The sequence below is a fragment of the Hippocampus zosterae genome, chromosome 10 (genome assembly GCF_025434085.1).
Source record: "Hippocampus zosterae strain Florida chromosome 10, ASM2543408v3, whole genome shotgun sequence".
In the NCBI taxonomy this organism is placed as follows: domain Eukaryota; kingdom Metazoa; phylum Chordata; class Actinopteri; order Syngnathiformes; family Syngnathidae; genus Hippocampus; species Hippocampus zosterae.
The window spans coordinates 9180109-9197303 of record NC_067460.1 but is presented as its reverse complement, the minus strand read 5'-3'; the positions used below and the strand labels follow the sequence as shown (position 1 = coordinate 9197303).

Here is a 17195-nt window from a genome sequence, read left to right as displayed (position 1 = left end):
GGTACTAAGTTTGCTAGTCGCACTTGCCACTTTGCCTTACATAGTACCACCTGTCACTAGTACCAAATACAAAATATTTTTTAAAAAGCTGTAAGTCTGACAGGGCACACTGCTGCCGTGTTGGCTCTCGCTGGATGAAGTCCTGCTACTAGGTTACGTTTTAATCTTGGTGGACTTTAGCTCCCACTAAACTCAAGCGTAAGTGTGTCACGCATGTCACTGCGCAATAAACCTCTCGAACGTAAGTCAGGTATGTGAATCACGTGTTCGATGTTGTCCAGCGCATAGGAAAGCTGCTCCACTGAAAAAGCTGATGCTAGTCAACATGCACGTGCCAGCGTGGGCCTGCGCGCGACACATGAGGGCAAGTTGCGGATTAAATCTCTAGATGAAAGTCCCTCTACACACACACACACACAATTTGCCTTGAACATCCCCAAGTGAAGGGAGGAAGTCCACGTTCTTTTTTTCTGCCTAGCTTTCAATGGAGGCTTTGGTGCGTACAATTTGCCATGAATGACACACTGGTGGCAGTGTGCGCGTGTGTGTGCGTGTGTGGCTGACTGGCACCACTTGAGAACATTTGACAACACTGCGAGGTCACATGCTGTGAATGTTTCTGAAGTGTGTGACTACGCCGATGTCAGGAGGTGAGACATTCGTTGGCCCTCTGGATAAGGCAAAGCTGTGTGGTTACTCATCACTGAACAAATTGTCACCAAAGTGCCACATTTGGGACAGTTCTTAAAAGAGCTAAGTGTTCTTCTGGCGGTATGGTCCGTGTGCATTTGTTATATTTTTAGGATGTGTTGTACTTTCCAGACCAATATAAAGCTTCATGCATATAATACTAAAATATATGCATGTGCGATTAATTAGTAGTGTTGTTATTTTGGGGTTGCCACCCTCCTGTGCGACAGTGTCGTGTCCGTGACTTTGAATGTATCTGTGCCTGCGTAGGGATGTGGAAGTTAGTGAGTCAGACTCTAGAGTTGGATGGCTAACCTGTTAGCCACTGTGCTTTGTTTCGTGATGGCGGCAGTTGTGGCAAATGTATTTTAAGATTACTGACCCGGCAATTTTGGAAGTCAAATGCAGTGGGTCACATGGACCCAAGAACAATTTTGTATATGCCAAATAAAAAACAAACAAACCATAACTGCAATGTTAAGGCCATAAAACCTGCGTATAAAATTGCATTTTAGAACCTGCACGCCAGTATTTATATTCACCAAACGTAAGGCTGCACGATCCAAAGAGCTGTTTGAAAGAATCGAGGACCAGTGCTCGAGAAAATGAATGGATGGAAAATTTGTGTCGACTTGCTCTGCCCAGTCATCTGCTGACTCACGTTGCCACGGAAACCACAACTCTCTTCACAGGCTTTTTTTTGTCCCGCATCAGCTCAAACTGCACCTCACTCACTTTCTGAAGAGTCGCGCTGCCAAATATTTCCCCTTCTCATGCCCATTTCTTTTCTCCCCTGCCCGCTCAGGTTTAAACCGGACCAGCAGTTTCTCCTGTGAGGCCCAGAACCGCAAAGGCGTGGCCGCCTCCGGATCCGGCACTGTTACCGGTAAGGGGCGGAGACTGGGTATACAAGTCACATGACCTGACTCGATTCTTGCTTTAGACTTGCTTGGCTAAAATGTATTAAAATACTCGATTTGCCTGATTTTTCAATAAATAGCCTATTTCTTTATCAGTGCTGCCGTCCGCACCTCACCACCTGAGAGCCGTTAACATCACGCCCACCAGTCTGCTGTTGTCGTGGCAACCTGGCTTCGGCGGCGACTACCCGGTCATCCGCTGCACCGTACAGGTGAGTTTTCCAAGAGAGTGCGTTCGTTCTTCAGAAATTGAAGACAAACCCAACACACCATCCCAAGCCCCGCACAGCTTTGTCCCACTGAATAACGGGCTCGGGTTTCGCTCTGGGAAAGTGGGCCTCCTTCAACTAATGTGACGCAACGGGGCCTCTCTCTTGGTGGCCATTACGGCTAGCGGCGCCACCCCAAAACGTCTGGTTCTAATAAAACTGCTCTTCTTACCTCTCGTGAGGGGCCAGGCACAGCAGAATGGGGCAAAAACAATGTTCAGGCTTTGTTGTAAAAGGCTCAGGATAAAAAGTCGAATATGGCAAATAAAAACATGACATGGGAACAAATGTATGATTATTTTTTGAATTGTGGCTGCAATGTAGTTGTACCATACTCAATGGTGAGTAGTAAAATAATCACATTTCCAGAACTAACTTTTGGGGTGAATTGTGCTTATTAGTTTTGGAGTTAAACAATGCAACATACTTTGGAGTAATTTTACATTTGGCTTGCTGCTTTAATTTTGATTAAAGCAAAGCCGAGCTATTTGCGGGGGATAGGAAGCAGGCCGGCCCGCAAATAATGAAAATCTGCGTATGACTGACGCATATTTTGAATGCAGCAGAATTGAACTGAAGTATAAAATCATAACGCACAAACTGTGCAGAAAGAACTCTTTCACATTCAATTTATTTCTTTTTACTCTCTTTTCAGAACTGCTATTTTCTTGATCAGAAACGTTTTTGGAGGGCGATACCAGAAGATTGATGGCGTTTGCATTCATTTCTATGGGGAAAGATCATTGCATGGCTTGTACGATTGTGTATTTGTGGTCATGAAAGAGGTCAAATGCGCACAAAATATTGATCTGTAGCTTTAAATCCATTCTCATGTACATCTCAGACATCAGGGTGAGGAAGCCCACCTTTGATGGAAACTGTAATACCCAATGAACTCGACATCTACCAAACCGTTTCAAGAGGAAGTGCGTGCCATTTTGTCACCCAACTGTCCAGAACAAAACACTTTTCCTAAGTCATGTCCGGGGTGCCAAACGACTAAAAAAAGTGCAGGAAAAAAAAAATTAAAAACAGGAAAGGCAACAGGAATGATGTGTGAGCCGATCGAGGGGGAATGTGCTGTGACTCAACGAGATTAAACGCCAGTTTGCAGCCTGGATGTGACTCACGGGGTCAGGAATGATACACATGAGCCTTAGGACGGGTGGGGGAGTGTGTGTGGGGGTGGGGTTGCACGCCCCCAAACTCACGCTACATTGTGCAAACGTGAGTGAGTGCAGCGATCGCTTGAAAGGTCAAACACCTGCACACTCGCACACACACCGATTTACCTACACTTACACACCTCTCACCACCAACATAGACTTTCCTTCTATACACACACACAGACGACAAGCATGGTGTATAATGATGACTTCCAGCACTTGTGCACTCCAAAGCCACAGCGGGGAAGTTGTATTTGGTCAGAGTGGCCCAAACCGACCACAGCAAGGACAGCAAGCCTTGCAGAGATTGTGCCGAAGCAGCACTCAGGATGTTTGAAAAACACCCCCCAAAACAAAACAAAACAAAACAAAAATGGTGCTCCCATCAGCATTAGGCACACACACACTCCAATGTGTCCAGTTTCAAAAGTCAAAAGAACTCATGCCCTAACAGGTAAACGTGATCTTTTTGGCTCTTGGCTAGTCGACAAAGTAGGCGCATTTTATTTTAGTTTTAGGTATTTTGGAATGTGCCGTTGTGATCTGAGCTGTCTGAAAAACGAATCGTGTTCTTGCTTTGAAATGGCTTCAAGAGAAGCATAATTGAACCCGGTCGAGTAAAATGGGCCTCCCTTCTGGACTTTCGCAGATCAAACATGTGGACGAGTCGTTCCCCGGAGGTTCGGATGACATGATTTGCAACCAGAATGTGAACGTCCCCGCGCCAGAGTACCTGGCTGAGGACTTGGAGCCCCACAGACGCTACGCCGCCAGGGTGGCGTGTCACAGCAGTCAGGGGCCATCGCGATGGACATCCTGGGTGGAGATGTGCACGGCGGAAGGAGGTGAGTTGGCTAACCAGGGCTTACCCTACTCCACAGTCTCCACCTGGCTGCAGTACCCTGGGGTTTTTCTTCTGCTTGCCCTCAGTCTCCACTTGGATAAATCTGTCTCTTTCATCGTTTCCACTTGCTTTACATAGAAAACGCGTTTCTACTTCCAAAATTTTCCAGGGACCACTGTACTGATCATTTTTTCTCGATAAAAGTCACGGGACATACAGTACATCTATTAAAACTACAGGAAGGAACAAATATGGAAAAAAGTAATTTCCCAATCAGTGCGTTTCCTTTTGCGGGCCATCAGCCAGGGATAGGCCCCAGCATGCCGCAACCCTGGACAGGACAAGAGCTATTGAAGAGTGAGATGGAAGGCTACTAAGTCCACTGAGGGTAGTGAGAGTGAGTTACAATGTTTCCGTCCCAAGGTCCTCGAACACAACACGGTGTGTTTAAGGACAGTGTGGCATTTAGGAAGGAAGGATTGCGGTCACAGAAACGTTCCTAGCCGCGATAAGCATCGACTTGGACCTCGTATTTGCATTCAAAGTGAGGTGCTAGTTTCCATGCCAGCTCCCAGCATGCATTGCAAGCGGAAATAGAGGCGGGACGAGTGAAGGAGGCAAGGGACAGCTGATCGTTGCTTTCCATGACCTCAAAAAAAGAAAGGAGAAGCGATGCTGCCTACAGCATGCAATTGTCATGTTTGTGCTCCAAAAAAATCTGTCCAGTTTCACTTCTTCAGCAATCAGGCTTTTTGTTCCTTTTCACAGAAAATTACAAAAAAGCGAAAGCACTGCGTTTGTTCAATTTCTCAGGAGGGTCACAGAAAGCCATGACAGGAGGTTATCTCGTTCTAGCGCCGCCATATTTCAAAAGCCCCTCGACCTTCACGCCTTTGTCGAATTTACATTTGGTTCTCATTGGCAGACGCACAATGTTTTTAAATATGAACAGATGATTTGGGGCATGTGTCTGCTAAAACTAAATAAAGTTAAAAAAAACAAAAACAACAAATTACAGGGATATACAGAATGTCCACTAAAACTACAAGAAGAGACGTATGGGACACTAAAACAAACTCTGGACAAAAGCACCGGGGCGTGTACTCCGAAGCAAATTATAGACTTGAAGGGCTGTGACGTGTTAAGACGACTCAAGGTTTACAAATGTGGAAGGGACACATATCCTTTAACAGTACAGGAAGTGACACCAGAGTGACAGAAAGTGAATATAATGGGAAAGAAAGTCATGTGAAACATCTCTGACTAAACTACGGGGAGCAACAACTCTAGTCCAAAGTACTTGTACGCATATCTTACAGGAAGTGGAAAATATAGAGAAGAGAACTAGGACACATGGATCACGGGATACGTGTCCAGTGAAAACTGCAGGAAGATAAACATGTGGATAAAAGTAGTGGGATACATTGCACAAGCTACAGGAAGTGATGCATACGCTAATGCGGTACCTCCCCATTACATTTACAGAAAGTAAAAAATAGACAAAAGTACTGCGACACGTGAACAAATCCAGATAAAAATAATGCGACGCGTGTCTGCTGAAACCACTTGAAGTATCAAATATGGACAAAAGTCATGGGAATAGTGTCGTCTAAAACAACAGAAATGGACAAATACGAACAAAGCATTTGGGATGCAATTTCAACAAAAAACACAGGAAGTGACAAATATGGACACATACACACGATAGACCACATGAAATAAGAAATATGGCCCCAAAATAATAGCTTGCATGTCCACTAAAACTACAGGAAGTGACTAATGTGGACAACAGGAACAGGACACTTGACTTTTACCAGCACGTGTCTCCGAACGTTCCGTTTTTTTTTTTTTTCTGTCAGAGCAAGAGCGGTCACTACATTAATATCAAATCCCAAATTGCTCGCGGCATGTAATCCTCCACAAGCTCTTAATGACATGAACAATTTAGCGGCAGGGCCACAAATGTATTTCATTGATGGATTAAAAGTTGTGTCCCACTACTTTTGCCGCGAAATAATCAGTTCAAAATCCCCCCCCCAACCCCCAAAGTCACCGCGTCTTTGCCGCATGTGGGCGACAAAGTTCTCGACTGTCCCCCTTTTTAAAAGCAAGCCTTTTCATCCTGCGCTCTGCTATTTCTGTGCTAACCACTTGTTGAGTTGACTGGCCGTCTTCAGACGCCACCAACGGCACCACCAAGGAATTTGAGGAAAACAATCCAGCCTCTCTCGAGCGCCGCGGTCTTTCTCTCCGCGTCTCTCGAGCTTCGTGTTTCGTTTCCCCCATTTTTGGCTTTGACCTCACATGGAGCAAGGCACTGTGGGAAAACAGTCAAAAGTTAGAGAGAGAAAAGACGTTTGTGGGTGGAAGATGGGGGATGGGGAGGTGGGAGGACTCTGAGGAACCTTTACTATTTTCCCATTACAGCTCACCACCACCCAAAGGAGAGAATAGCAATTGGGGGGTTGGGGGAGGCGGGGTGGAAGGAGCTATTTTCCTCCCCAAGTCACCTTTAAACAGGATTCCTCATGTAGGGTTTTCTTTAAAAAAAATAGGGCAATTGTTAACGTAACATGTACCTTTTTTTTGGTGCTTGTTGTTTTTCAACTTCTTGCCAAAAAGATTTGAGAGCCCTTAGGCGGAAGGTGTCATGTGTGTCAATTGTTTTCATCCGAGCAGGATATCGTGTTTGTACTCATGTTACACGCTACCTAAAGCACGACACCACTAATGTTGACGTTTTCTGGCGACCTTGTTGCCGCGGTTACGCCTCTGGCCTGAAAATCCAAACGATCCCAGGTGGAGCTTCTTCCAAGTTGTGAAGTTGACGAGGACGTTGGACAGGCCGTGGGAGCGCACGATTTATTTTCGGAGTCTCTCAGTTTTTTTGGCCTCGGCGTGACCTTTTTCCAAGACGGGAAACAGACGCGCTCAAAAGTCACGCAACAGCGCCGTCTTTAGCGCGTTCCACGGTAGTCGGACGTGTGTGTTGCAATCGCGTTGAGGGGATACATAGCTGACCGCATCTGTGCTGGAAACGATTCCGCGAGCGGTGACGGGGGAAACATGACACACTCTGAGTTAGCAGGGGGAAAAAACTTTCTTGTTCCCTTTGCAAACTTGTTTTTCGCAACAATGAACGTCTTTGTGCGCTTGAACGTCCCTCGCATAAAAGAAAAGAGGCTCGGCTTCAGAGAGATGGAAAGGGGAGAAGAAAAGTTGGGTGGGGGAGCGGTACAGCGATGGAGGAGACCTGGGGGGAGGGCGGAGGGAGGCAGCGAGGGAGGGGCGCTTCATTTGTTTTGGCTGCCGTGCCAGAGGCGAGCGCATGTGGAAACAATCAAACGGCAAACACTTCCTGATTACCATCACGCTCTGCCTGGACCACGTTTCCCAGACTGCCTCATTCAATAACACACACACACACACACAGGAAATGTGGATTTCTGTCCCTTGAGTTGCCGTTGTCCATATGGCGTGTCCACTTGTGTGGAGTGCGACGACCTCTTGATGTGCGCGTGCGTTTCGTGTGTTTCAGTGCCCGAGGAGGCGCCGGGCAACGTGACGGCGCTGGGCAACGGCAGCCTAGTGCTGCTGGCGTGGGAGGAGCCGGCGGGGAAGCTCAACGGAGAACTGCGCGGATACTTGGTGGAGCTGAGCGTGCCCGACGACAAGCAGGTGCGCTGACGCGTACCAAATCTCACACATATTTCTCCCACACACACCAAGATATCAATGATATCTGGCGCCATCTAGTGTCGTGAATGGGTATAATGTCTAGACCCCAAATATAAGACGCCCCCCACTTGTTCGGTCTTATTTCAATGCAAAAAACACGGTCTAATATTCGGACTGAGACGGTACTCTCTGTCTCTTACAAGTACTTTTTTTCTTGCACTCATTTTGGGACGGTCTTCCTGACCGTGAGCCCGAGATACACTTACTCACACAAACGCGCACAGACACACTATTGTTCTCTTTTTCCACCCGAGACACACACATTCATTCTCTCAGGAACACTTACTCTCATATGTTACCCCCCCCCCCCCCAAAAAAAATGGCCCTTGACTTATCTCCCTATGACAGCTTCTCGTGGATGCCGGCCTGGACACCGAGCTGTCAATCAACCTGTCTGTCCCGCTCAGCAATGTGACCTTCAAGGTGTGCGCATACACGGGAGCAGGGCAAGGACCCTGGAGCCCCACGCAGACTCTGACGCTCGTCTCTCCTGGTGAGAAATAAAACCCAAAATGTCACACTCTTTACATACTTTTGCATTCATGTTGAAGTATTGATGCCTCGACTGAGGTCAGATTTCTGCACACTGCTTCAGGTTAAAACAAACTCAAACTTCCCTAGACTTAAATGACTCTGCACACTTTTATGCTGACAGGCTGACACAAGTGTCTTTCCTTACTGAGCACCAGGAGGACTCAAGTGCGTTGTTTTAGCCGGCAAAATTGCTGCTGTGCCTCTGACGTCACTTTGTCTCAAAGACCAACATTTATGGGCAGAGATCGAAATTCTGAGTAATGTGTCTCAATGAGAACAGTTGAAATTGAACGATAAAACATTAAATTATGAAAAACAGTTGGCCGTTTATTATTGAGTGGAAATGTTTTGAGTGGTCTAATGTTTCTTTAACCAACAAAAAAGAAATAGCTGCCTTTTAAAAAAAAATCAAATATCCGATTAGAAATTATAGTAGGATATCCGAAGACAAAAATATTCGATAGCTGCAGTCCTACTGGAAACCCTAACCCTATATTGAAACTGTAATCGGACCCTTAAGCCCTAATGAAACCTGACTTTGAAACTCTAAGCGTATTTTAAAACTGTAATTGGAAACCCTAACCCAGGCATGTCCAAAGTCCGGCCCGCGGGCCAAATGCGGCCCGCGGTCGAATTTCATCCGGCCCTCGGCCCCCGTCATAAAATCAGTGCCGTCTGGCCCGCAGGTTGGGCGCCATGGAACACGTGTTGCATTGACTGAGGTCTTGTAGACTGGTGAGTGATGTTTCATAGAGTACTGCTTCCCTCTAGTGGCTAAATGAGTAATATCATTCACTAAATGAGTAATAGCATTTAGACACTAGAGGGCATCACTCACGAGTTAACAAGACATCACTCCGTGTTTATATTGACTGATATGTCATATTTCAAATTCCTGTTTCAAATGAACCAAAAGAAATTCTTAAGATTGTTGAAATTAAAATAAAAATGGAAATGTGAAACAGACTGGCTTACTAAAATTTGTTGAACAATATTGTTGTTCAATGTTAAGAATGTCAGCCAAGGTCGGCCCCCCGACATTTTACCACATAAAATCTGGCCCCCTTGGCAAAAAGTTTGGACACCCCTGCCCTAACCCTAGTTTGAAACTCTATTTGGAAACCCTGAACCCAATTTGAAACTCTCCCTTGGAACCCTACCCCTAGATTGAAACCCAAATTAGGAACTTTAACCCAAATTTAAAGCCATCATTGGAAATCCTAACCCGAAATTGAAACCCTATTTTGAAATCATAATCCGAGTTAAAAACTCTACTTTGCAACTCTAATTGGAAACCTAAGCCTAGTTTGAAACTCTACTTTGAAACCCAAACCATAGTTTGAAGCCCTAATTGGAAGCCTTAACTCTAGTTTGAAACTCTACTTTGAAGCCCAAACCATGCTTTAGAACCCTATTTGGAAGCCCTAAACCTACTTTGAAACCTACTTTGAAACCCTGACCGTAGTTTGAAATTCTACTGTGAACCCCTTCTTTGAACGTGACTTTTACTCTGCAAATGCAATGAGCGACTTTTAAATGATATGGTACAAGCAGCGTTGCGGAAATAAAGTTAGCCGTGTTAGTAAAGCCCCTGTTTCTTCTTTTTTTTTCCCCCTCATTCATAGAATTCCGAGGTGAGTGACGACACATCACACGGCGAAAGACTCCCTTCCCTTCCTTTCTTCCTTCCTTCTTTCTTCCACTCTGGGGGAAAAAACAGGAGGGAGAAGACGAGAAGAAAAGCAAGGCGAGGTTGCGCTGGTGTGAACCAGAACACGGCTTCATAAATATTTAAAGCGCTGCTATCTCTGTTTGTTAAGCGTAATGGGGCCAGACAGACGAGACAAAGCGGTGGAGTGCGAGATCCAGACGTGTCTGGATCGGTTTGGTTGATTGATTGTCTTGATTTCAAACATGCGTGCGATCAAACTGAATACAATACTAAATAAAGAAGCAAATTAAAAACCAACCGACAAGCGGTAACATCAGATAAACTTTTGACACAATCGAAAGTGGTACAAATTGAAGTGCCAAAAGATCTAGACAGTCCTACCATTAACTCAGAGATCTATTTAACCTACAGTGTTGAACACTGTAAACATGTCACGATACACAAAATAGACCCAAAAGCTATGCTAACTATGATTTCATGGTCATTTTATAATGAGTTGCATTTGTGGCCTCCCCCACAAATGGTTTATTTGTAATATACATTTATTTCTCTCTTTATTATGAACCCAAAATTTAACAAAAATGAATGAATTTGCATTTTACTATTTTAGTAATTTTATTATATTATCATAACAATTGTATGATGTAATAAAATTGAATATAAATCAAATTTTTAAATGTTAATTTTTTTTAAACATTTCACATTTATCTTTATTTTATATTGAGTCAGCGTGTACATACAGTAGTCCGTTTTTTTTTTAAAACACACATTAGCTTTAATGCGGGTAAGCCTTAATGGCGGGAGGTATTTACATACTGTATCATTTTGACAATTTTGCAAGATATCGACAAAAGATGATTTTAGTCCACACGTTGCTTTGCTGACACCAGATCTGTACATACTGTTTGTTTATTGAGTGTAATGAAGTGTCCCGCCTCCCACGTGCAGGCCTCTCATCCCCGCCGGCCTTTTCATGGCACTGGTGGTACGTGGTGATGGCCGCCACTGGCGCCGTAGCCCTTGGCGCGCTCATGGCCGTGTACGTGGCTAAACTGCGGCGTAAGGAGACGAGATTCGGGTGCGTATGGACCAGGGTCTTATAATCGTATGGGTATTTTCATGATCATTTTTGTTTCAAAACTTATTTGAACTAACAGAATTAAATCAGAAACAAACTCCTGACGTTTGTTTGTGATTTAATTCCGTTAGTTCAAATGAGTTTTTAGAGTTTTTATTTGTTCTTTGAAAATGTTTCATTTTTGTTTTAGTTTCATTTAAAAAAATTTTTTAAAAGAATGAAAATGAATTGAGTATATATTTCCCCCAAAAAATCATAAAAGGAAACTTCCTGTGGTTATGTGTTATTGTGGTTGTTTTTTAGTGATGCGTTTGAGCCCATGATGCACAGCGGAGAGCTGGTGGTCCGCTACAGGGCGCGACGCTCGTACAGCCGCAGGACTACTGAGGCAACGCGTAAGTTTTGTCAACCTGGTAATATTGGGACGCAAACACAATCTGTCATGCTGCGAGCGTTACTGGAAAGCAACAATTTTGTAGGTTTTCAACGGAAGTACAGTATGTGATGACCATAGAAACAGAAATTGATCTTACATGTGTGGATTTTTAAAAAATTGTTTTTGGCAACAACATTCAAAAAAATCAAGGGTATATATTATGCATAGGCACAAGGAAAAAGCCCCAAATCTGTCTTAAAACGAAATGTCAACGGTTCTTGTGGATAAAAATAATTGAAAATTTAGCACTTTTTTTCTGTGTGCTTATTGAAAATTTTAACGTTGACTGATTAAAAATATTAAGAAGTGAAAGAAAATCATTTAATCTGGGCATGCGCACAGGGCAGAATATTGAATTGAAAAATACAATAAAATACATATTACGATGCCGATAACCGTTTTTGGAGCATGGGCACGAGTAAGTCTGGAAAATCCTGCGGGAAAATGGCGACTTTAGGGATGTGTATTGTACACATGAGAAATTACAGCGCAACTGCCATGACGACCTGACTTCTAGTTTATTCAACAGTACTAATTTGTGATCTCATGTATGCTGTCGAGTTTCTAAGTAAAGTCACCTGTCCACTAGTCACAACACCAAGTCGATCCATGTTGGCATCTAGACGTCTTGCACAGATGGAAATCCGACTGATCTCAATGCTTATTTTGATGTTTAGTCTTGTGCCGTGGTGTGGACGCTTATCATCTGCAGGAATTTGGCCTGGAAAAACAAATTCTTGTGTTACTACAAACACAATTCCAGGACATCTCTCAATGATCACACACACACACACGCACACACACACACACACACACACACACACACACACACACACACACACACACACACACACACACGCACACACACTTGCCTGGTTGACCGTAATTACGGCGACTTGGTTTACAAGTCCCAGCTTGCCCCAAAACGATTCCCACAGATGGAGATGTGGTAAAGGAATGTCCCAGCAGCATGCATGCCGATGTTTGGGGCCCGCCTCTCCAGACAAAGTGCTGTGGTACACCTTGGGCAAGGATCCATATTTGATCATGTCAAAAAGGCCTTGGCATTTTGTAAAAAACAGTTAGTAAAATAAGGGAGTCATTCATCCGTCATCCGTTTTCTAATCTGCTTTATCCTCACGAGGGCTGCGCTGGAGCCTATCCCAGCCGTCTTCGGGCAGTAGTCGGGGGACACCCTGAACTGGCTGCCAGCCAATCACTGGGCACACATCGACGAACATTCACGCTCACAATCACACCAAGGGACAATTTCGAGTGTTAACCTACCATGCATGTTTTTGGAATGTACGAGGAAACCGGAGTACACCCAGAGAAAACCCACGCAGGCACGGAGAGAACATGCAAACGCCACACACAGGAATGCCAGGGCCTGGAGTCGAACACATGACCTCCGTGCTGGAAGGGAGCAATAATCAGGACAACAAAACAAAACTATTAAATAATATAACCGATTTATTGTCGAAACTATTGCAATCATAGATCGTAAAAAACAATACAATAATCTGTTTTCAACACTCGTTTTAATGCTACCCTAAATAATAATGTGACATATTATTTGGAAACCTGCTAAAATATTATTACTTGAACAAATAAGAATATAAAACAAGCAACAAATAAAACAAAATGTAACAACAGTATCTGGCAGCATAATAAAATATACTATTTATACATGTATAAATATTGAGTCTGACAAGAATTATAGTCTTGCTATTTAAAAATGAATTAGAATTAATGAATGAATTAGAGATCATTTTGTATCGATGATTGTCAGACAGAATTTGAAACTTCAAAAGACAAAAAAGGTTGAACAACAAGCTACATTATTTAAAAAAAAAGTTCATGTTCGAGTTGGACATATGTCTGCTTGAATATTGAATATTGTCACATTTTGTGCATCCTGGCGCATTAAACCTGGTGAGATTCCTGCAAGCTGTAATGTCAATTGTTTAATTTTTTTGCTTTAATACTGGTGGAGTTCAACATTTTTGGAATTGTTGTTGCACTATTTATATTCTTCTACTTATTAAATGCATTGCTTCTTTACAATGGTCTGTTTTCTACACATAGTAATAGCATCTTATTTCTCCATGTTATTGCTTTAATGACATCATGTGTGCGTCCATTGTCACGAGACGTTTTTTTTTGTTTGTTTCAAAAATTTGTTGTTGTTTTTTTTTTGGTGCCCACTCAGTGAACAGTTTGGGCATCAGCGATGAGCTGAGGCAGAAGCTCCAAGACGTGATGGTGGACAAACACAAGCTGACGCTGGGCAAGACGCTGGGAGAAGGTACAAATGAGCATTCTGCTATCTCATAGCGGCACTTGTCATCACAACAATTTAATTTGAGCGTGAATCAGCTAGGTGGGCCCATTAGTTTTTATACTTTAAGGGCCATGCATTGTTTTTCTTAAAAATCGACAAATGGGTCAGATTGTTGATAGAACGCCGTGTGGTGATTTAGTCCACTTGCGATCCTTGTTGGTGATGTGTTGCGTATCTTTACAGGGGAGTTTGGCTCCGTGATGGAGGGTCAGCTAACACAGGAGGATTCTGTTCTCCGAGTAGCCGTCAAGACCATGAAGAGTGAGTGGAGGACCACTTTACACTATTCATAACTTTAATGTTATACTAATATCCAGTAATACCCCCAAATCACACTTTTATGCTCTTTCTTTAACAACCCACCAGCTGATCAGAAAGTAGTAATTGGTGTCAAGTAAGTGACATGTCGCAACAGCGTCATTTTGTGTTGTTTTCCTCACTCTTAGGTGCATTTTTTTTAAAATAATCTGTCTATCCACCCATACATCCATACAAACATACATAGTCAAATAAATCTATAGTATGTATAATCTAATAGTTGACACCCTTAAATGCATTGTGAGTAACAAAGATTCAATCTGCAAGTGTATGTTGACTGTCTTATCGAAATCATTTTAGCGACGTAGCTATCGAATTAGCGATTATCGGGAAGAAGCTAAGTTTAGCCTGGGTTGTTAGCAGATGATTGTAAGTTTGGGGTGGAATAAGCCCCATTCCTTTTTTCCAGTGGCGGTTTCAGCCTGGCGTCAGCGATTATTAGGGGTGTTCACACGGCACACATTTGCTCCGGCGCTGCACCGATGTATTTTGTTGCGATATATTTTGCACCGCAGCAAATTGTGTGGAGTGTTCACACGTACAAAGCTGCTGAGCGTGACAGCACCGGCACAGCGTCGGTGCAGCCCCACTTGCGTTCACACGGCAGTTTCTGCAGCGGAGCAAAACGACTGAGCTGTCGTGTTGTTTTTTTTTTTTAAACGTATACACAACTCAAGCGACTACTGGACAGGCGTCCTTCTCCTTCTGGGTCTCAGTGCCTTCTGCTCGAGTGTGACCGCCCACGAAAACGTAAATCAACGATGACTTCAATGACACTCAGAAAAGCAAACAAACAATGCGCCAAACTGAAAATCAAGAGAGGAAATCACAAAATAAATTATATGAGTGCGGGGGGTTGTGAACACAAAACAAAAGAACAAACTACACAAACAACTCCGAGACCGTCCAGTATCCTACAAAAGGAAAGATGTTACCAGCCAAGTCTTGTGTCGTTATTAAACAAACACATGACGGAAGTCTGACAGAGCATGAAAGCAACGCATTCTTTGCTCTGGAGCTAATTTAACCCAGTTGCGTTCACACGCGCACATTTACACCGGTGCTGCCTCGCAAACGAGCATTTGGCCCGGAGCAAATATTTGACCCACCTCCCTGAGGTGAGTCAAATTTGGTCCGGTATAAGCTCTTTTCCGGGGCTACCCCGGAGCTAATTTGCATGTGTGAACGCTCTACTGGGGCATCCCCGGTGCAGCACCGGACCAAATCTTGCCGTGTGAACACCCCTATTAACAATGGAAAGTACGACAATTGGGTTGATGTTGCAACGTAGCAGCAAACGTTCTATCGGAGCACATCAATAAATGCTGACTTGTGGCTCTCGCCCCAGTCGCCATCTGCACGCGTTCGGAAATGGAGGACTTTCTGCGAGAGGCCACCTGCATGAAGGAGTTTGACCACGCCAACGTCATGAGGCTGCTCGGTGAGACGCCACCTCTTTGCACGCCGGCAGATGCTGGCGAATGAATTTCTTACAAATTGCTTAGGAAAAAAATCCACATCATTCTTTTTCATCCATCCCTCCATTTTCGTCATTGCCTTTAGATTTCTCACATGAATATTTGTATTTGTGGTAATATAGATTACAATTGAAACTTTACATTTTATTTATTGTTATTTTTCTCTAATGTATTTTATTGTTTATAAAATAAAACCCATAATAATCCAACTGCACATAGCCTATACAGTATGATTATAATTCAGAAATATGATTTGATATTTTGTTATTTATCTACAGTATGCATTTAAGTGTCTTTTAAAAAAGCTAATAATTATGCAGGTAAAATGTTTTTAAGTTACCATATTAGACAAAATTATTGTTTATATTTTCAAATATTTTACCATCATTTAATAATGCAATATTTTGATTGTTTATACAGCAAATTATAATGAGTAATGCAAAGTATTCAATGAAATAATTGTGATTTTTATTTTGGCTTTCTTTTTCTGCCCATTTTATATTACTTTTATGTGTGATTTAAAATATGTTCATAAATGGTAACACTACAAGCTCTATATAATTTTAAATACAGTATATATTTTTGGTTTGCAAGTTGACATCATATTCTTAATAAAATACCGTCTGAACAAAAATGTATTTTAAAATAAAAATTGCCTTCATCATGGGTGTCCAAATGAATAATAAAAAATAAAATAAATATCACAATGTTTGGCCTGGGCACAGAATTTCTCTGCGTGTTCAACATGGGTTAAAATTGGCCACTGACAGGGTTTTCTGATATGTTGACGTGGCGTGTCTTCGCACAGGCGTGTGTCTGCAGACGGTGGAGAGTGAAGGCTTCCCTTCGCCCGTAGTCATCCTGCCCTACATGAAACATGGCGACCTGCACACGTACCTGCTCTACTCGCGCCTCGGAGACTGTCCCGTGGTGAGTGACGCGAAAAAACACATTTAGTTAACCATTGACATTTTTTGGTGACGGGGGGCTGTGAATGCCTGTTGCCCCCACACACCTCATATGTTAATGGTCACCAAAAATAAATAGGTTTTTATTTTATATTTTGGTTGGTTTTTTTTTGTTTCTTGTACTTTTCTGGACAAAACAAAAACTTTGTTGCACAGCAAGCTTCATGTGATTATATTTGATTGCATTGGATGTAAATTTTGTAAATTGCATTTGTACTTAACTCATTCAGTACCAGTCAATTCTGGACCAAGTCTGAAAAGACGTTGAAAAACATCTTTAGGAGTGAATGAGTTAATGTCAGAGATTTTTCTCGGACAAAGTTAAAGAAATGACTCGGCACACAGGCAAATTGTCTTCAATATGGCGGAAGCGGATCTCTGAGAGCGAACGACGGTTAGTTACTCCGCGATCACACTCAAACTCCCTTCCCGCCAATTCAGACTTTTATTGTAACATTCAAGGAAAACACTGCCCCTGATATTTGCATACCGCACCCACGATCCGGCCCCTCGGTAGTGATTGGTTACCTGTTTTAAACATTGAACCACCAGTCCGTTGTCGCCTTTTCTGTCTGGTCTACATCGAATTAACATGTTGCAGACTTTGCGGATGGCCAATGTCGCCTGGGCGCAACGGGCGTTCTCAACTCGTCTATTGTTGTTCAACCGGTGTTCTTAAATTATTCATTTCCCTTTTGTGGCTGAGTTTCGCCCTGTCCCCCGTGATCGCCCACCTGCAT

General features: G+C 43.2%; 1 protein-coding gene across 1 annotated transcript in view; it reads left to right on the top strand.

Moving 5' to 3' along the window:
• Nucleotides 1-17195, top strand: part of LOC127609128 (tyrosine-protein kinase receptor UFO) — a 34410-nt gene that overhangs the window by 12273 nt on the left and 4942 nt on the right. Inside the window, exons 5-15 of the mRNA XM_052078867.1 lie at nt 1496-1576; nt 1707-1822; nt 3695-3890; nt 7428-7567; nt 7976-8120; nt 10782-10911; nt 11215-11306; nt 13560-13655; nt 13875-13952; nt 15358-15450; nt 16296-16417. Of these exons, the coding sequence (XP_051934827.1) occupies nt 1496-1576; nt 1707-1822; nt 3695-3890; nt 7428-7567; nt 7976-8120; nt 10782-10911; nt 11215-11306; nt 13560-13655; nt 13875-13952; nt 15358-15450; nt 16296-16417 (1289 nt within the window). The remainder of the gene's footprint in view (nt 1-1495; nt 1577-1706; nt 1823-3694; nt 3891-7427; nt 7568-7975; nt 8121-10781; nt 10912-11214; nt 11307-13559; nt 13656-13874; nt 13953-15357; nt 15451-16295; nt 16418-17195) is intronic.